The sequence below is a fragment of the Gasterosteus aculeatus genome, chromosome 14 (assembly GCF_964276395.1).
Source record: "Gasterosteus aculeatus chromosome 14, fGasAcu3.hap1.1, whole genome shotgun sequence".
Classification (NCBI taxonomy): Eukaryota; Metazoa; Chordata; class Actinopteri; order Perciformes; family Gasterosteidae; genus Gasterosteus; species Gasterosteus aculeatus.
In genome coordinates, this window is record NC_135702.1 from 7801280 (window position 1) to 7820802 (window position 19523).

A 19523-nucleotide genomic window follows, 5' to 3' on the forward strand; every position below is an offset into this window, starting at 1 on the left:
TCATTTTGTTCGATCCAAGCAGCCTTTCTTAATGTGCCTGCACAAAAGTTTAGCAGAACATGAGACAGGCTTCTCTATCTCTCGCTTTGAGGCTCTGATTCTGTATGGTGGCACCCTTGAATAAAAGTGTCATTGATAAGGCAACATTATCACTTCAGTGAATATAGTAACACAGTAATCTATAAAAACAGGCCTGATGACAAGGAATTAAACTGCAGTAGAAGTTTGCATTTTATTGGTAAACAAAAAACCACAGTGAAGACCTACAGGCCACCTCAGTATCAGGTTCAAACATTAAAGCGAGGCTCACAGTTAATGTGTGTAGCTACACTAAAAAAAGGTTATCTAATTGTATGTGTTTCAAATCGGAGTATGAGATTTTCTTGGATTGGCAAAAAGACGTCATACTTCACAATATAGACTGTTGATCATTTAAAAAGCAGCGTGACCCGTAGCCAGATATCTGCAAAATTTGTTTTGGACAATAAACATTACCATTGCTGTCAAGGTTTGACATCACAACACAGGATTTCTTTATAAAAGAAACCTCCAAAATGTTACATTGTAGAAGGAAGAAATAAAAACTAAATCAACAATCCCAATTCCACATAAACGATTCATAGAACAATGAAAAATGAAATCTCCGGCATTGGGGAGAAGCAAAGTGTTCAGCTAATCATGACAATGGAATGTGTGTAGAAAGAAACAACAACGATCATATTAAACAAGGAGGCCTGTGGTTAAAATGAAAAATAAAAAGAATTACAAAACACTTTCCCCGATTCCTCTAGAAGTGGTCGGCGATTCTACCGATAATGACGTGGCGGTGGGCTGTGGTGCTGTGGCGGGTGCCTCCTGGGGGGTGGACTATGGCGGGACATAGAATGGCGTGGAGGCGACTGGTAGCGTGCGGGTGGAGATCCTCGGTTATGAAAGGGAGGCGAATAGCGACCTCTGGATCTGGAGCGGGAACGCGACCGGCTGAAGTTCGGGGTGCCCCTCTCCTCGAAGACGCGGATGTACGCGGTCTCTCCCTGCAGAGGGGAAAATAACTTAGCACACCCAGTCCTTTCAGGGCCGGTAAACCTCATCATCACAGGAACTCACTTGATGCGAGCGGAACTCGGTCCGATCCAGCCTGCGTAACGCGTACTCCATGTCCTCTCTGCGGAGGAATTCCACCACGCCCTCTCCGTCCCGCTGCACGTCCGCAAAGCAGACGTCTCCAGCCTCGCGCATGTGATCCTTCAGATCCTGCCAGCTCCCAGTTGGCGGCAATCCTGGAATGGGTGTGGGGGGGGGGGGGGGGAGACAAAAACTTACTTTCTTGCATGCTTAAAATGAACTGGCGCTCACACATTATTGCGGGGATCTTTTGCCCTTGAGACAAAACTCTGAGGTAACACCTTCACAAAGTACACTTAACAGTCACTTAAATTGAAAAGCTCAAAATAAGACATTGGTCGATGGTTTCCGCAAACTACAATATGTCCAGATGTTGCACACCAATACATCTGCTCTAGTTTGACCGGCCGGGTCAGGCAGCTACATACAACATAAGCCTTCAAAGGGATTGGTCATTCTACAGCTTATTTTAACATGCTTGTACAAACACAAGAACAACAAATAAAAGGTAGCATGCTACGAGTAGGTCAAATGAATGATAGACAATACAAAATCACACCTACCAGTCACTACAGTTGGTGTTTGGGATTATGCAGCAGACATGAACGTTTTCAGTTTACTATTTCGTTTTTTTTCGTGACTGAAGGAGCTGACTTGACCCCATCCACTTAGTCCCCTTGTCCTCGAGTCCACCGCGACAGAGAGAAACATATCTGCCTAGGACTCCTGATGCCTTTTACTAGTCCCATTGTCCTCCAGTCCGCCATGAGAGGGAGAGAGACATATTGGCCTACGGCTCATGATGTCTTGTGCTAGTCCCCTTGTCCACCATGTTGGGAGAAAAACATACTTCCCTAAGACTCATGATGTCCTCTACTAGTCCACCTTGTCCTCCAGTCCGCCATGAGAAAGAGAGAGAATATATCTGCCTACATTTCATGACATCCTCTACTAGTCCCATGTCCTGTGGTCCGCCATGAGTGAGAGAGAGAGAAAATGTCTGCCTATGACTCATGATGTCTTTTACTAGTCCCATTGTCCTCCAGTCCGCCATGAAAGAGAAAAATATCTGCCTATGACTCATGACATCCTCTACTAATCCCTTGTCCTCCAGTCCGACATGAGAGAGAGAAACATATCTGCCTTCCGACTGGTGGTGCGTTTTACCATTTCCCTTGTCCTCCAGTCCGCCATGAGAGAGAGAGAAACACGTCTGCCTACGACTCCTACGTTCACCCGTCTATCAACCCCCTTGACATCCACGATATGGAGCGAAATATGAACCGGCTGCGACTCGTGACGTCCACCTACCAGAGACTATGACCCGGAATTCAGATCTTCGAGTGGGGGGTCCAAATCTTCCCCTAGGTCCTCCTCTTTCTCCATCATTACCTCCTCCTCCACCAACACCACCTCCACCCATAGGGCCAAATTTAGCACCAGAAGATCGAGGATACTCCACACGTAGCTTGGAGTCTCCATAACCATATCCATTCCTTCCATAGACAGCATCGTCCGCATCCCTAGGAGAAGAGAGCAAAGAACTCCTTACCAACATGTGCTTGTTTCACTAGTGGACAGGTCTCCATCCATTTCCTGCCGCCAGTCACTGGAGATGATTTGTATACCACGTAAACTTAAGTTCTCCACCAAGCGAGGTGCGATTTGACTTGGCAAAGATCTTCTAAACTCACCGTGGATCCTCAAATCGGACAAAAGCAAAAGGAATAGTGCCTCGATTGTTCTTCAACTCGATGTCACGGATTTTTCCATATTTGTAGAAGAGATCCTCAATGTCTCTCTCCTGGATGTCCACGGGGAGATTCCCCACATAGATCCGGCCATCTGACATGGTGGTGGGGATGTTGGTACTGCTGAGAGAGAATGGAGGCACCGGCAGACTTGATCACTTCTTTTTGTTCAAAAATAGCGATGGACGTGGTCCTTATCTTAATCCTAGTTCCAATCCCAAATTTTCTTCTTCTGCCTCGATTTCCTTAATTTAGAAGAAGAAAAAATAAAATCTAAACCAGGACCGCAGACATGAGAAAATAACGAGCTCAAAAGCAAATGGCAGGGGCCTCACAGATCAGAGCCTGGAAGCTTTAAAACACAGGTTAATGAATCCCAGATATGCCTTAAAACATTCTTAGCGGCACAATATTGTTATAATTTATGGTATTATACGACGTTAATATTTTTACATCATGTGCCACATAACATAATGAACTATGATTTGCATCACCAAGCTATAGCCTTACATGTTACAATAGATTTAAAGACAACACACCACTGATCATTCCCCAAACAAATTCCTATTTCAACGATAACAAATTTAAATAGGCTCCGGCTAAACTAGCCCGCAGCTCCCGGACTAGCTCACTCTATTTAGCTTTGGTTGCATACGGTTGATTGGTTGATTATTTGCTTGCGATAACAGTTTCTGCAGCGTGAATCTAGTACGAAACAGAAAACACGCCAGCGGAACAGTTCCGCTTGATGATTTTAGACTGAAAGCTAAAGACGTGTCATTTAGCACAGAAACTACGCTGTGAGCTTCTTTGTTGGTAACGAACGGTCAAGCTAGTCGGGCTTACGGGTCTGTTCCAGCTACGTTTGAATGCCCCAATTGTTCTCACGCGCGGAAATACTCATATTTGGAAAGAAAATATTAGAAGTATTCTGTAAAAAACAACGAGCACATAACAACGTATCCTTACCTTTCAGAACAAGTAATGGTTTCCTCTTTCGTGGATTTAACGCTAACAGCTCGCACGCCGTGTTACTTCCCTGTTGGTTAGCAGCGTTAGCATGTAGCCTTGCGTCTTCTTCTACTTCCTATTTCCGGCGGACAGTAGTGGGTGTGGGCGCATTGCCGCCTCCTGTCGGTAGGGGAAAGGAACTTTACTCTTGGTTCTTTCTCTTTCTTCCCTCCCTTACACGAGAACCCAAAGCCGCTCGCGAAACAGCATTTCAACCAACTGACCGCAGCGGCCTTAACTCAGTTTATTCGAAATAAATCAGTGATATGTGATTAGTGTCTGTGGTGCACCTGCATGTGGAGTGTCCTCCTCAATGCAGCCTTGCGAGTCCTGACTCGTTAGATCGCCTCCAATCGATGCTCATATTGTTCTTTTCGTGTTCTGTACTCCGCGCCGGCTGCATCCTGTTCTGGTTGGTTCTCTACAGAAATGTAAGACAATAAGTCCCTGGGGGGGTTGTTACACAACCACTTACATAATGCTGTTTTTTCTTCTAATTTTACTTTTTCAAGCGACTGGCAACCTTTGATGAGTTATGTTCTCTGATTAGTATATACATTGAATGTAAACAGTGATTAACGGTACATTTAAAGAAATGTAATATTGTTTCGCAGTTATTCCATTCTGTAAAAACAAATCTGCATCAAAAGGTAAAAACGAATGTGCAACTCAGCCAGGGAAATGCCACTTACTCATGACTTTATGATGATTATCATAAATTCTGATTGTAGATGGGTAACACATATTGCAAATAAACATGCAGCCGGGGACATATGCCATCCCAAAAAGACATAAAACATGGAATGTGTTTAAACATTTATGTCAGCGAAGTTTGTGAACAAGTTAAGTGTTGGAACCAAATCGCCGTTTATTTGTGAAGAAAGCTAATTGAGAGAGAAAAATAAAATAAAGACATAAATGAAAATGTAATCAGTCGTTTACATGCGTCTGTAAAGGCGCCTTTGAGGTCCAGAACACGAGTACGCGCAGCGGCAGATGCCAGGCGGCGCGCAGCTCGCGCGCTGTCAGTCAGAACGCACCCGCACGGCGAGAGGCGAGCTCGCGACTTCCGGCTGTGTGAAGCTGTTTCAGGTGACGGGAAAACAAGACAAAAAACAAAAACATGTCGTACCCGAAGCTCGTGGCAGCTCTACTCCGCTCCAACCCGCGAAACAACGTCCGAGTGTCACCCGGAAGATGTTGGAGCACGGCGGCGTCCCGCCGGGACGAGAAGCATCCACGCATCGACGGCTGCCCCGTGGTGGAAGCGGCGCCGGTGGAGCTCATCAGCGGGACCAGGCACCCCGAAAGCCCGCCACGGAGCGCGGTCCGCGTCGACTTCGACAACACCCAGGAGGCCTATCGGAGCAAAGGGAACATCGAGCTGCTGCGAAGTCTGCTGGTCTTCAAGCTGTGTACCATCGACGTCCTGGTTGAGAAGAACAAAGAGGTAAGCGGGTTTGTGCTGAAAAACTTTTTGCCACTTTTCATGCTTAGCAGTGCGGTCACTAACTTGTTGTCCCCGGCGGCTTTGCAGCTGATGGATCTGAGCAGGAAGGTGCTCGGTCAGTGGATGTTTGAGAAGCTGATGAAAATGACCTTCTACGGCCAGTTTGTGGCGGGAGAGGATCACAACTCCATCAAGCCTTTGATTCAGAAAAACCAGGCCTTTGGAGTTGGGGCAGTTTTGGACTACAGCGTCGAAGAGGACTTGACACAAGAAGAAGCCGAGAAGAAGGAAATGGAGTAAGTGACCTCCTCATCTGCGAGTAGTCTCCCTTAAAACATGTTAAGTTGCATCGTGTGAATCCGTTAATGAGTCAGTTTTCAGCATGAATATGTGCCATATGTTAAGCGCATGATGACACGTTTCTGAGGCATGTAACTTGTTGAGTCAAGTTTATTTGACACAGCCATGTGGCCTATAGCTATAAGGTTGTGACCCAACCCATGCTCTCACAACAACGTACTCTTTAAAACAAACAGGAAGAAACTACAGGAGGCCGCTACCATGGAGACAGACCCCCCCCCCCCCCCCTTTTTCCACGGCTCTGTGTTAAACAACTAGTGTACAGTCAGCTGGTTGAGCCAAACCTGACACAGGGGGTGTAGAATTTGTTCGCTAAATGTCATTTCATGTCCAAAACCGCACTGATATTTTTATTGAACCTTGTCTAGGTCTACTCCACCCCACATTAATACTCTCTCGTAGTGATTTTAGGAGTCTTTTCATTCCATGTAGTCCCCCTCTATAAGTTATCTTTTGACTACTTCATTTAAACATTCCAATAAACCTATTTAGATTCAAAATCAGTTCTTATCTTATCACTTTAGTTCTCCAGCCTCCGTTGGGATTCTTATCAAACCAACAGGAGTCCGATTCTCTGCTGCATGGCAGCCTGTAATAGAAACCTAATAATGCCGGTCCCCCATTGGTCGGCTGGGAGAGCCCCCCTCTCTCCTGATTGGTCGAGCAGGGGGATGTACCTTCTGGGTCCCTACACAGGCACGCGCTCAAACGCCGAGTTACACAATGTTCTGAGGAGGAAATGAGCTCGTTTGCTTTAAACCACGGATCATCTGACTGGGCACAAACATTCACATGCCGAATTCACCGAAACGTATTTAGGATCAAATGTTCTTGATCGAGGCCAAACTTGTAGGGCCCACAGAGAAGCACACCACTGCAGAGTTTTCTTTTTAATAAAAGAGTTAATAAAAAGAAGATCAGTATTATAGCTGCTGCAAAAGGTTGCGTACTGGCTGGTCAACTAACAAACTAAATTCCAAATTATACAAACTACGTGAGCAGTTATAAAACAGAGAAAAAGTAACTTCCTTCATCTCTTTATGTGTTTTTTTTTTAGGCAAATTCATTTTTTTGCTGTTCTCTTCTGACGACAATCTCTTCTTCTTTTACAGTGCATGTGTTTCTGAAGCAGAGAAAGAAAGCCCAGGTTTGTAGTCCTCTGAGAAACAACCGGTTTATTGTGTGTCATGCAGTCAAACTGTTCAGTTTCAGTCAAACTGTTCAGACTTGTTTACTCTGATCTAAATGCGACGCGGGTCTTAGTCAGTCAGGGTTGGTATGTAGTCATGTGGCCCCACGGCATACTGGTTGCATCAGGTTTTAGTGGGGTCTGAATGCTACGGGGAGAAGATACTGTTCATGTAACGTGGTTGATGCTTAAAATGGCAGCATTTCATTCCTACTGCTGTCTCTAGTCCTATTTTTAATGTGTGATGTGGTAATCGATGATCATTTAAACTATAACAGTGCTGGCTACCATATCCTTTGGGATGAGAAACATTGTTTGGACAGACCTTTTTAATTCATTTGAGTTATTTATATACGCATAATGCATCAACTGAACTTGAACCCTCTATGCTTGTGATTTATTACTGTTATTCTGGCATTAATTAAATAACGTACAAACGGATTGAAGTAACTCTGATCTTCTTTAGTGGATCATCGTGAGAAGAAGTACAAGGCCCATCGCCAGTTCGGGGACCGGCGTGGGGGGGTCACCAGTGCTCGTACATACTTCTATGCAGACGAGTCCAAGTGTGACAAACAAATGGAGACTTTCATAAACTGCATCAGAGCCTCTGGTAAGTAGGAGTAAACAATAACAAGTTATTGTTATAACTGATATTGAGACACTAAAACTCTCATGTAATATAGATGGTCTTGAATAATATACATTAAATGTGTTTTCATTTTCAGGGGGAGCTTCAACAGATGGATTTTCGGCCATCAAAATGACTGCTCTTGGACGCCCACAGTTCCTAGTAAGTTTAACTCGATGTCTTCAGTATCAACGGAAGTCATTGTCGGTGTGACTGGATTCGGTCGGCAATCACAGCGATCTGAATTCTACCACTACAAAATAATTGGCCAGTAATTACAGGGCAATTGGATAAGGAAACATTCACTTATTTCCTTTGCGGTTTTGCTCCGATGCCAGTTGTTCGTAGGTTCACGTCACTGTTATCACTGAAGCATTTGGCGCTACATGAAAAGTGGCAGGAAAATAAAGGGAGCGGGAAAATGTTTCAAAAATGAAAAGAACGGGCCAAAGATAAAACCCCGTCGTATCCGTCTGACCACATGATTCAAATACAACACCAACATCGTCTCATTGACTCAATTGCTCTGTGTTCGAACAGCTCCAGTTTTCAGAAGTCCTGGTTAAATGGAGGCAGTTTTTTAACCTCCTCTCGGCGCAGCAGGGGAAGTCTGACATGACGGTTTTGGATCAGAAGCTGGAGCTGGAACAGCTCAAGGTACGTCTCCAGGGAGTCCAAAGCAGATCCATCATTGGTGTTTCTAACACCTTCTCCGGATGTGCTCATGGCGTCATGACACGAAGTACCACATATTTTGTGAAGGCAGTATTCAGCTTCATATCGCCGAACAATGTCCTTACAGGAGAGTCTGGCGGCGATGGGTGTTGGAGCCGTGGATGACAAAGAGAACTGGTTTACTGGAGAGAAGCTGGGTTTGTCTGGGTAAGAAAGAGAGTCACACATTGCTGCAATGTGCCGCCAGTTTATTCGTCACGTTAAAAGTACATTCATTCTGTTCTTGAATCGTTCAGTCATTAAGAAAACCAGTGCCAGCATCATTTTAATATACATGTTGTCGCATCTTATTGGCAGAACCATCGACCTGCTGGACTGGAACAGTTTAATCGACGATACGACAAGAATCTCCAATCTGCTGATGGTGCCAAACGTTCAGGTGAGTCGTGTAAATATGAAGTGGTGCCAAGGACTCTGACAGGAAGAAGGGAAATGTTTCATCTTCTCTGTTTGCTGGGACCTGTTCAAAAATAAAAACACAGAGGGCCTCAAGAAGCAGGTTTTCAAAACTGAAGCCACATTTTAAAGTAAAAACATCTTCGGTGATTAGTTTCTGGTTTTAGAAGGAAAAATGCAGCACTCTTCTTGAACTTCAGATTTATGTATTTAAGCATGTAATAATACAGTGATTGCTTTCACAAGCAGTTGATTAATATAAATGGGGTTTTTTTACCTTCTCTTTCGAAGAAGGTTTGTGGAAAAAGTTGCTCCTTTTTGTTTTTACAAGTTCAAGCAAAGGTTCTATCTCATGAGGGGAAATCACAATTTAATTTGGGACATTTCGAGGCAAGTTAAAGTGCACATGTTAATGTAGCCGGTGCTGTTGTGCACGTTTAAGAAAAGGGACGTTTGAGTGCCTCAGACCGAAATGTCTGAGAAAAACAAAACAGCTGGATGCTTTTGTGTGTTTGTTTCGCAGACGGGCCACCTGGAGCCTTTGTTGAACAAGTTCACGGCCGAGGAGGAGAGGCAGATGAAGAGAATGCTGCAGAGAATGGACGTTCTGGCCAAGGTGAAGCTAATTAGCGCAAAAGAAACGGGCATATCGTAAACCGTTTCACCGAAATCTTAAATCCAATTTATTGCAACTGCAGACTTTGTGAAAAGGGAATCAAATAAATCTGAACCGCATTGTGCTTTCTGACGCCTGTTTGCCACACGTTAACCACGCGTCCCTCGTTAAACCCTGCACACATCGTGAACACCGTTTGCGTGTGCTCCCCAGCATGCCGTGGAGAACGGGGTGAGGCTGATGGTGGACGCCGAGCAGACGTACTTTCAACCGGCGATCAGTCGACTGGCCCTGGAAATGCAGAGGAAATTCAACCGGGAAAAGCCAATTATTTTCAACACTTACCAGTGTTACCTCAAGGTGAGACGACGGCTTTTGATTTTGATTAGTCATCTCTACAGATCCTTCCGGTTTGTCGGATGCGATACCGAAATCATATTTTTGGGAAACGCTGCTGGCACATTTGGAATAGTCGTGTTGTTTTTTTGTGTTTTCTAAATGCTGGTAGGAAGCCTACGACAATGTCACAGTGGATGTTGAGCTGTCCCGACGGGAGGGCTGGTACTTTGGTGCCAAGCTGGTCCGCGGGGCCTACATGTACCAAGAGAGGAACCGGGCCAAAGAGATTGGCTACGAAGACCCAATAAACCCAGACTACGAGGCCACCAACAGGATGTATCACAAGTACGTTTATTCTGAAGGTTGCCCGTGACTTGGCTAGAAGACGTCTGAATCCTAACCATCCGCCCCGGTGTTTGTCCAGGTGTTTGGAGTACGTGCTGGAGGAGATCGATCACAGAAGGAAAGCAAATATCATGGTTGCTACTCACAACGAGGAAACGGTGAAATTCACCCTCGAGAAGTACGTTTCCTCTCACGCCTGCTAGAAAAGATCCCGACCCCATTGGGCTGTGCAGATGTAATTTGAACGTACACAAAGCCTTAAACCCCTTGTTCACCGAGGATTAATCTTAGTGGTTCAAATAAATGCCTAGCAAGGGAGACTTAAGAAACCGTAAGCAATTACAGGATTTAGAGAGTGAAATTGATGGAATGCCACACTGTTGTTGTGTAACGGCCCTTTGACATGGATCTCTTTTTTTCCCGTTTTCCCAGGATGAATGAGATGCGGCTTTCGCCCACAGAGAATAAAGTTTACTTTGGACAGCTGCTGGGGATGTGCGACCAGATCAGCTTCCCGCTTGGTATGTTGCACTCAGCTCGGGTCCTAAAAGCAAACAATCAGTTATGGAATCAGGGGGACGTGCGTCAGAGTCTCTGCACGCGTCCGCTTTTCAACGCTCAGACTCCCTGACCTCAGAATTAGTCTGTCCAGTCTATCCAGTCTATGCACATATTGGGAACCAACAATAAGTTCCTCAATGTCCTGAGCTGTCTGAATACCAAATTATATGCAAGTTTAGTTCAGAACTGAAATGCATCCCCAAATACTCACGTTAAGGGTAAACATTAATGAGAAGGAATAAATGTATTCTGGTTTTGTTTTTGTTTGTGAGTTATAGAAAACGTATGACTATGTTGCTACTTCGGTCGGTTTTAAGGGCGCTGACATTCTGTCTAAAAATGTGTTGCACCACAAGTATTTGTGTAATGATCAGGTGAAATGAGTAATGCTGCAGCAGCCCAACGCTTTCCTCCAGTGGTGAGAAATATGTGTTCATCATAACTTAAGTTCAAAACAAAAAAGAAAACAATTGAATGTTTTTATTTAACATTGGGTCACTTTCTAATATATATTGTCACCTTCAACAATATGCGGAAATTAGATACAAAACCGTGACACACACACACACACACATAGGAAATCTATCAAAAAAACGTCCTTGCTCTTTTGTTGGAAATAGGTCAAGCAGGTTTCCCGGTCTACAAGTACGTTCCATATGGCCCAGTCAACGAGGTCATTCCTTATCTGTCTCGCCGCGCTCAAGAGAACCGCGGCTTCATGAAGGGATCCCAGAGGGAGCGCAGCCTGCTGTGGAAGGAGCTGAGACGCAGGGTGCTGGGGGGGCAGATCTTCTACAAGCCCGCCTACTGAGTCGCCGCACCACGGCGTACCAAACCGCAGTGCATTCCCTTCCTTGGGGGGGGGTAGTAATATCCTACCTTGGCTTGTTGGGCTGAGAAGTGATGAGTGGCCTCACAATGTTGGTGAGTTAGCTAAAATAATTCGATTATAATCCTGAGAATTTAAATGACCTCTGCAACTTTTTAAAAGCAAATGTTTATGCCTCTAAACATGAATCTACTCTTTTAATATACAGCATGGCGATTTGTTCTGTAGAGGCCAAGAGAGTATATTTTGAATGTATGGTTACCAAAGGGGGCGTGCTTGTTTATAAATATTTATATGTAGATATATATTTCCTTTTGGATGTTTTTATGTTGATCTCAGCTGTGGCCGTCACTCAAACGTTCCTCACGAATGTAAAGATAAACCGGAAGCAATCACCCTCCGTACAACTAAGTCTATTTTTGTAACTGTTCACTCCTCTGACGTGCTTGTACCTTTTAATTTTAGCTTATTTATTGACGATGCCATGCATCGAATTATAATCAATTCATTGGCCAAGTCTTCTGTTTATGTGCAAACAAGCCGAGCACCTGTAAGGTGTGAGTGACTGTTTGCAGTAGCTGACCTTCATTTGGCCTCGGACAGGAGTAACTCCTCTCACTGTGCTCGGTACGAGGCTGAAGAGTGTGTGTGACCCACTCCAGGGCAACGAGTAGCCAAACAATAATAGCAACAGGTGCCCAAAGCACAAAGGCAGGAATTGAAGGTGTACGTTGTCCAAAAACATACCACAGGTACTGATGGGATTTTCTGGAGAAAGCTGCTCAAAAAGTACTCCAGCAATACATACATTGTTGCATAAACTGTGTTCGGTTCAATTGAGTTGAAGTCATGAAAAACATCTTTTCAATTGAAATGCTTTTAGTACTAGAAAATAATACATTCATTTCAAATTCATTAATTAATTTTCAGTGTTGGTGTGGAGGAAGGAGTTTGTGTTGTCGAAGCTCTTTGTTTTATCATTTGACAAAGTGTGATTTTAGAAGATGAAAGGCGCAAGGCCTCCTGTACCTTGTGTATTACGAGGTTCACAATATTTCACATATGGGTTTGATTTAAATGCATTTCCTGATGTAGTTCTTTTCTTTGTGTTTGGTTTCCTTGTCGCTGCTGTTTAAGTCTACTATATTTTGTACAGTTGTATAATATATATGAAATCATTTAACGCAATCAAATAAAGTTAACCAGAATTGTGTTTACTCTTTTTTCAACTGCGGCCATTGGAGGTTTTACTTAAATTGAGTTAAAATACCATAAGTTGTTTTAGCAAAGGATCTTTTGAGAACTCAAAGGTTTCACACCATGACTGAGCTCTTATTTCATCATTTGTTGTGTCATCAGACACGATTCAGCCCCAGCAAGAGTCAACAGCAGCTCAGGCACCACCTGGGTCCAGGTATCTGGAGAATAAGACAAAAGCAGACCCCGTTGGGTTTGCTCTCTGTGCCGCTAAGTGCTATTATTAATGTCGTCGTTATGACATCTTCAATATGCTCAAAGACGTGATGTACAGTAGGTATTCCTGTGATACTTTCCTCTCACAGTAAACATATAATCTAAACCATGTTTTAGCTGCATATTTATAAATCCTGTTTGTCTGCAATCATCCAGCCATCTTGAGTTAAAGAACATTGTTAAAAAATAAATAAGTTGAATGGGTGGACCAGTTTTTTTATGATGGACGGTGCAGAACTTAGTTAGTTAGTCTATATCCTCCGTAATGTCATTCTCTGATCCGCTGCTGGAACTAAGGGGATCAAATCCAACATGGAGATATTGTAGCCATGGCAACTAGACGTTGGTAGAAGTAAGCAGTGAAGTGTTTGGGTGAAAATAATGTACCTTGGTTACACTTAAAGATGCCATTTTCATACATAAGGTTTTTCTCCAGTCTATTTAAGCACATCCAACGCAATAACACAGTGGACTCAATTGAATTCATGTTACTAACTCTGAATACATAAAATACACATTTCCCAAATGCTTAAGTACACTTTCACAACATACAGAACCTACTTTTTAAGATGATGCGTCTCCCTTTACCCTGTTAGAACAGATTTCTGTTTAACAGCGGCCCATTTTACAAAACCACTCCAGCCCCCGTGGGAGGAGAACGTGCCGCTGGTTCCCGTCGCACCTCACAGCCAATGAGACACGAGTTCACAGAGTGTGTACAGCACGTTAAACAATAGACCGCTGTGGATAAGTCTCACTCCAACACTTCAAACGCTGGCATCTGCAGGTAAAGAAAGCTCTTTTCTTCTGCACTATTTCTCCCCGACAAACATCTACACGGCGTATCATTTATTGTAGTGACGTCATGTTTTGTTAAAATAAGAGTTGAATTCTTTGCAGAATATTGAGTCAACAGAAATGTCAAGGGTGTTAAACGTGTTGGCTGTAACCAATTCAACTAAAACTACTGTAACATGCATACATAGATGTATATTTTTTTAATCAAATTTGACATACAGACTACAGATGGGCATCAATGTTGAAGATAAGACGTAAAAAATTACATAGACATCATCTGTCAAATGTCAACCGGAGAAAATCCATTTTGATGTTTGGCCATTTTCCTAAACCGTGAGTTAGATTTTTATGTAAATTTCCAATGCTTTTATAGCGAGGGGAATTTGAGCACTGTAAACATGTTTAAAGTGTAAACATGTGGGCTCCGTGTTTTATCTGACAGGAAGAACGATGCAGCGGTTTTATTGCTGCCTGTGTTGGCCTTCTTTAGTCCTTTTTTTCCCACCTTTACTTCATCATAAAGATATTCATCTTTTAAGCAGAAATGAATACCAGGTTGCATCTGTGGTATTGAGGGAGATGGGGGTGGGGGGGTGAAGTAGGGGGAATTAGTCGTTACCCGATACGGAATTGAGGTCCCAGTTTACATGTATGGGAACATACTATTTTAGGAAGAGGGGTTTTCCGTGGTGCACCACAAGTGTGTGTCCTGGTTTGATCCTTGCTGTGATCTTCACCTGCATAAACGCGTCCTCGCTCTCTCTTTGCATATGCAGGATAACGCTTCAGTGTTAACGATGTCTGGCCTCAAAGGAAACAAGTGCTCATCTGTGGTACGAAGGCTGATTCTCTTGGTTTTGCTGACCAACATCTTACTGGTGCTGTACTGCTTGACGAACCCACGCCAAGGAAACAATAGGTAAAGCTTTTTGGATAAAGCATTATTAATTGAGTTTAGGTCAGTTGATCTGTTTGCTCATCCTTTTATTTTTATTCAAAGCAGCTCCCGGCGAGCCACGTGTCCTCTGAGTGCGGCACAACTATTGCAGAAAAATGTGAGCGTCCCTCCTCAAAGCACCAAATCAGGAGAGTGCTCCCCCAAAGTGAACATCATGTTCATGAAGACCCACAAAACTGCTAGTAGCACCGTACTCAACATCCTCTTCCGATTTGGAGAAAAGCACAAGCTGAAATTCGCCCTCCCCAAGGGGCGCAATGACTTCTTCTACCCGTCACCTTTCCGGTGCTCCCAGGTGAAGGACTACCGACTTGGGGACTGTTTCAACATCGTTTGTAACCACATGCGCTTCGACCATCAAGAGGTGGCTAAGCTACTGCCTGCGGACGCCGTGTACATCACCATCTTACGTGACCCGGTGGCCCTCTTTGAGTCGGCCTTCCACTATTACCACCGAGCGGTTCCTCTCACCTGGAGGATCGACGGAGAGGACAAACTGGCGCGGTTTCTCAACAGTCCTCAGAGCTTCTACAGCGCAAACGCTTTCAACTCATTCTACCTCAAGAACTTGCTCTTTTTTGACTTTGGATTGGACAACCACCTCGAGGCCGACGATCCCCGCATAGCGAGGGATATTAACGACTTGTCAAAGCGTTTCCATTTGGTGCTCTTCGCAGAATATTTCGAGGAGTCTCTTATCCTGCTGAAGGACACGCTGTGTTGGACCACGGAGGACATCCTGTACTTTAAACTCAACGCTCGCAGGAGCTCATCCGTGTCTCGCCTGACCCCCGAGCTGAGAGCCAAAGCGTTACAGTGGAACGAGGCCGACTGGAGGCTCTACCAGCATTTCAACGTCACCTTCTGGGCCAGAGTGGAGGCGTACGGGAGAGAGAGAATGAAACGGGAAGTCAACGAGCTGAGAAGAAGAAATTCTGAGATGATGGAGATCTGTATCGAGGAGGGAGGCGCAGTTGAGGCCCAAAAGATTCAAGACAGACGTTTCCTGCCCTGGCAGCCAATCGGAGAGTCTTCCATCCTGGGGTACAACATGAAGAAAAATATTGATCCCAAATTCAGGACAATATGTGAGAAAATGCTCACACCTGAAATACAGTACTTGTCCAGCCTGGGCGTAAGCCTGTGGCTCACAAGACTCTGGGGCTGGTTAAAAGATGCCGTTTGGATTTAATGCAAACATTTAGAACATACAAATTCATCCTGTAACTTGTGGGTATGATGTTTTTCAGTATTCTTCTGAATAATGCCTCTATAAAGTTCATTTGTATTTGGAAACAAAGCAGAATTCTTATTTTTCGCTTCATGGAACATGCTGTTTTTCTGTACCACTCCCAAATATGAACTTAATTGCTTTATTTTTCTTGTCCGGTACCTGCAGCACTAACAAACACTGAGTCATCAGTGGTTGATGTGATGTTGGCTGGTAAATAATGCTAGCAGGCTCCTTAGCGGCTTGACGCGTATAGTTGCAATGACTTTGGATTGTAGCAGCCTTGTACGACCCGGTCATAGCTATTTATTGGTCCACGCCATTGAAGGTTAGGTATTGCAACTTCATTGTGTTCATTTATATATATTTTTGATAACGGGTGAAAGCCTGACAGTCAACTATACTCTGCTAAAGCTTCATAGCTGCGCTCAACGCAGACGTCCGTCTACTCACTTTGACACTTTTTACCCTTCAAAAGATATTATAAACCAGATTAAAACAACTGATGTATGAAAAGGACACCATGTCCATTGCATCTTTGAAAAAGTAGAAACAAAAGCAAACCATCAGTATTAATAGACGTGTTATTATGCAAAGCAGGTCTAACCAATTTACTCATCTCTATATGAAGCCAGTGACACACTTTAGGATGATACTAGATATTGCATGAGCATTTGCATGCATTTACATTAGGTATAATAAATCAAAAGGCTGAAATATATGTATGACATTAACACGTTTAATTTAACAATTTACAATCTGTGGGGAGAACGAAGGCTTTACACACGACAGCAAGAAAGGTGGTGACAGGAAGCATCGCTCCTTCTTCATGGTGGTCTGGACAGTTCGTCAGCCCCCGCAGGTCACACCGGGGTGGACTTGAAGCACACTGTCCATGTTGACTGGTGTGTGAGGTTCAGTCGTAAAGTTATGGGGTCCAGGAAGAATGGATGATGGAAGTGTGACAACAGTAGCACTTCAGCCTTGGGTAACCCCGCGGTGTCCTATTCTTCCTCTTTCTTCTCGTAATTGTGTTGAATGTGTTTCCATAGTTTCTATAACAAAACACGAAGGAGGATGACGTTAGATGTCTCATGTGAATAAGATAAGTTAGGTTGTCTTCGACAGAGACACTGGATATACGACGCAAACGCTTGACTAGCCTCGGTAGCTTAGCTTAGCGAACGTTAGCGCCGCTTCGTCCTCTGCTTACAAGGTCAGGATAAAACGAGCATTAAATCACCGGAGGGAAACACTCACCCCACGATTCATTTGCTCAAAAATCGCGTCGCCACCTTGGTCGAAGAGTCGTTCAAAGAAGACTGCTCCGACCATGATGGTTATGGCGAAAGTGGACGTTCTCCTGAAGAGCAGATTGTAGACGGACTTAGCCAGCGCCATGTTGGTGGATAGATCTAGTGCGCAGGACCGGAAGCTGACGTCACTGATAGTCTGCTTCCGCTTCATATGTTATTTGGTAGAAGGAGATCTGTTTTTATTTTTTCACGTTAAAAACAACGTTACAGTTTTCACGTCCTCTCCAAAGCAAACCCTACAGAGGAAGTCAGCCTGCTTTCGCCAATGGTTTGTACTCGTTGATGTTTACATTCAATATAACGTGTTACATACGTATTTAACTCACGTGTTCATTGATACAACGTTAATACTAAGCATGTATGCTAACGTTAACAATCCAGACTCAACAACGCTACCGACAAATATTTAGGGAAGTTAGTTAACGGCTGCACCGCTGATTTATCCGCGGACGTATTTGTTCGTCTACATGCTGAGTAAGATTATAAACCGTTTTGTACCTTTCACATCATCGTAGCATTAAAAATGAGTGCATCGTCTCTACTGGACCAGCAGGTGGCAGCAATCAGCCTTTGTAAATGCGAGACCGTTTTATAAAACTTGAAACCTTTTGATTTGTTGACGCCTTGGACTATGGGATATTGTGTTCTGCATGCATTTTATTTCTCTCATTTTTAGACACAACTAATACTCCATAATCGAGCAGCCGGTGCTTATGTTAATGCGTCTGTGTGTGCTTGCTGTCTCTCAGCAGTTTAGAAGGTGACATCATCCTGGTTTGACCACATAACGGGCACCATGGGGAAGCGATACTACTGTGACTACTGTGACCGGTCCTTTCAGGACAACATGCACAACAGGAAGAAACATCTGAACGGAGTTCAACACCACCGTGCTAAAAAGGCCTGGTATGACTACTTTAGAGGTGAGAGGTGGAACACTATTTCTCTGAGATGTGCTCACATTAAATGTTTCCCGTGTTAAATGTTAGATTTCCATGACTTGTTTTGCTTTTATTAAATTTACAAATGTAAAAGTCTTTAAAATGTCTCAATCTTATTTAATTTCAGTGCTGCATATTGCTCACTTTGTGATGGGATATTATGTGAATAACGAAGGACGTGATTATTTTTCTTTTTAGATTCTTCAGCCATTTTATGTGATGAGCAAACAAAGAAACCCTGCCGGAAGTTCCTCCAAAAAGGTAACAGAATGGTTTGAGAAAAAAAAAAAATATATATATATATATATACATATATATATATATATATATATATATATATATATATATATATATATATATATATATATATATTCAATAACCAGGTATCTATTAAATACCCTTTTTATTAATAATATGTTCCATGGGTATTCCTTTTTTCTTTTTGTCTCTAGGAATTTGTGATTTTGGCCCAAACTGCAGGTTTTCGCACATGTCCGAAGACGACATGTTTGATTTAAAAAGACAGGTGGAAGGTGAGCTGTAACCAACAGGTGTTGCTGTCTACCAACGCAAAATCCCACACATTGACTGCACACAGCATTTGCAAATATAAATAGTATTATCTAAGTGATTCTTTAGTAATGAAGCAAACATTTAATACATCACTTACAGGTGTCACACAATATCAACCAGAGGAAAAGCTCAAATGTAATGCAAGAGCGTAATACGTAGTACCTCCGGCTAGCAATTTCTTGAGCATATCTTTAAAAAGTGTATTTAAAAGTATTGAAATAAAAAGTTATTTTCTTCAGATGATCGTGTGGATTGTGAAATATTGACGGCAGTGATATTGAATTTCTTTCAGATGAACGACGGCTCAGAGAGGACTACGTAGACCGAAAGTTGCCTGGGCGAAGTATAGAAGACTGGCTCTCTAGATGGGAGAAAAAGCAAACTGCCCTCGGCAGCAAAGGGTGTGCTCAATTTTTTTTCTTTAAATGCATACATATTTAGCATTTCAAATGGTTATTCTTGGTCATTTGGAATTCAACCGTTCAATTATTTATCCCTGCAGAGATCTAAAAGATAAGGAAGACAGCGAAGAGGGCCCAGAAGAAAGTGACATCCCTCAACACCTCCTCTCCCTCGCTGTCCTCCCACCCTCTCTGCTCCCTCCTCCTCCAGGCGGATGGAAGGTCAAAGGGAACACAGAATGGGGTTGAATGAAATTCACTGTGTGGTTCAAATCACCGTTAAGTGCGTGTGTCACATTAATAGGAGGAATCCATGTGTTTCCCGGAATGGAGAATGAATTCATAATTGATCATTTCAGTCTGTTTTACATGTAAAGGATGCCCTTTGAGATCTGCTCCTCTTTTCTCCACCTTTGTACTTGAATGTCTGCAGTGAATTTTTTTTTTTTGCAACCAATGTCCCAGTTGTAAACCGATAAAAACAAAGACCATGC

The 19523-nt window shown here is 43.4% G+C and overlaps 5 protein-coding genes and 1 long non-coding RNA gene across 12 annotated transcripts; 3 read left to right on the forward strand and 3 right to left on the reverse strand.

The window, feature by feature from the left end:
- Positions 1-207: 207 nt before the first annotated feature.
- srsf9 (serine and arginine rich splicing factor 9) lies at positions 208-4320 on the reverse strand. 3 transcript variants are annotated; one of them, XM_040197284.2, is made up of 6 exons: positions 4178-4320; positions 3846-4007; positions 2820-2996; positions 2437-2648; positions 1108-1280; positions 208-1034 (listed from the first exon to the last, which is right to left on the reverse strand). In XM_040197284.2, exons 3-6 carry the CDS (start codon positions 2975-2977, stop codon positions 807-809), a joined length of 771 nt encoding a protein of 256 aa, XP_040053218.1. In that variant the 5' UTR covers positions 2978-2996; positions 3846-4007; positions 4178-4320; the 3' UTR covers positions 208-806. The 3 variants fall into 3 exon arrangements, with proteins under 3 accessions (XP_040053218.1, XP_040053217.1, XP_040053216.1); XM_040197283.2 differs by having other exon boundaries at positions 2820-2999; XM_040197282.2 differs by having other exon boundaries at positions 2820-3121.
- Positions 4321-4390: 70 nt separating this feature from the next.
- Positions 4391-5542, reverse strand: LOC144388208 (uncharacterized). Its single transcript, XR_013452485.1, has 2 exons — positions 5401-5542; positions 4391-5316 (listed from the first exon to the last, which is right to left on the reverse strand). It is a non-coding gene; the product is annotated as an uncharacterized LOC144388208 (long non-coding RNA).
- On the forward strand, positions 4882-12541 carry prodha (proline dehydrogenase (oxidase) 1a). The gene is made up of 14 exons (XM_040197272.2): positions 4882-5337; positions 5425-5633; positions 6810-6844; positions 7353-7499; positions 7615-7679; positions 8058-8174; positions 8320-8399; positions 8550-8631; positions 9172-9264; positions 9478-9624; positions 9773-9948; positions 10028-10126; positions 10381-10469; positions 11130-12541. Exons 1-14 carry the CDS (start codon positions 5011-5013, stop codon positions 11318-11320), a joined length of 1857 nt encoding a protein of 618 aa, XP_040053206.2. The 5' UTR covers positions 4882-5010; the 3' UTR covers positions 11321-12541.
- Positions 12542-13205: 664 nt separating this feature from the next.
- gal3st1b (galactose-3-O-sulfotransferase 1b) lies at positions 13206-16854 on the forward strand. 4 transcript variants are annotated; one of them, XM_078087829.1, is made up of 3 exons: positions 13206-13598; positions 14386-14528; positions 14613-16854. In XM_078087829.1, exons 2-3 carry the CDS (start codon positions 14407-14409, stop codon positions 15757-15759), a joined length of 1269 nt encoding a protein of 422 aa, XP_077943955.1. In that variant the 5' UTR covers positions 13206-13598; positions 14386-14406; the 3' UTR covers positions 15760-16854. The 4 variants fall into 4 exon arrangements, with proteins under 4 accessions (XP_077943955.1, XP_040053215.2, XP_040053213.2 ...); XM_040197281.2 differs by having other exon boundaries at positions 13462-13598; positions 14610-16854; XM_040197279.2 differs by lacking the exon at positions 13206-13598 and having other exon boundaries at positions 14248-14528; positions 14610-16854.
- On the reverse strand, positions 16518-17199 carry uqcr10 (ubiquinol-cytochrome c reductase, complex III subunit X). The gene is made up of 2 exons (XM_040197290.2): positions 17059-17199; positions 16518-16853 (listed from the first exon to the last, which is right to left on the reverse strand). Exons 1-2 carry the CDS (start codon positions 17197-17199, stop codon positions 16803-16805), a joined length of 192 nt encoding a protein of 63 aa, XP_040053224.1. The 3' UTR covers positions 16518-16802.
- On the forward strand, positions 17141-19522 carry zmat5 (zinc finger, matrin-type 5). Of its 2 annotated transcripts, none has more exons than XM_040197289.2 (6): positions 17141-17382; positions 17867-18037; positions 18254-18316; positions 18508-18588; positions 18921-19029; positions 19131-19522. In XM_040197289.2, exons 2-6 carry the CDS (start codon positions 17911-17913, stop codon positions 19276-19278), a joined length of 528 nt encoding a protein of 175 aa, XP_040053223.1. In that variant the 5' UTR covers positions 17141-17382; positions 17867-17910; the 3' UTR covers positions 19279-19522. The 2 variants fall into 2 exon arrangements, with proteins under 2 accessions (XP_040053223.1, XP_040053222.1); XM_040197288.2 differs by having other exon boundaries at positions 17182-17382; positions 17864-18037.
- Position 19523: the final 1 nt, after the last annotated feature.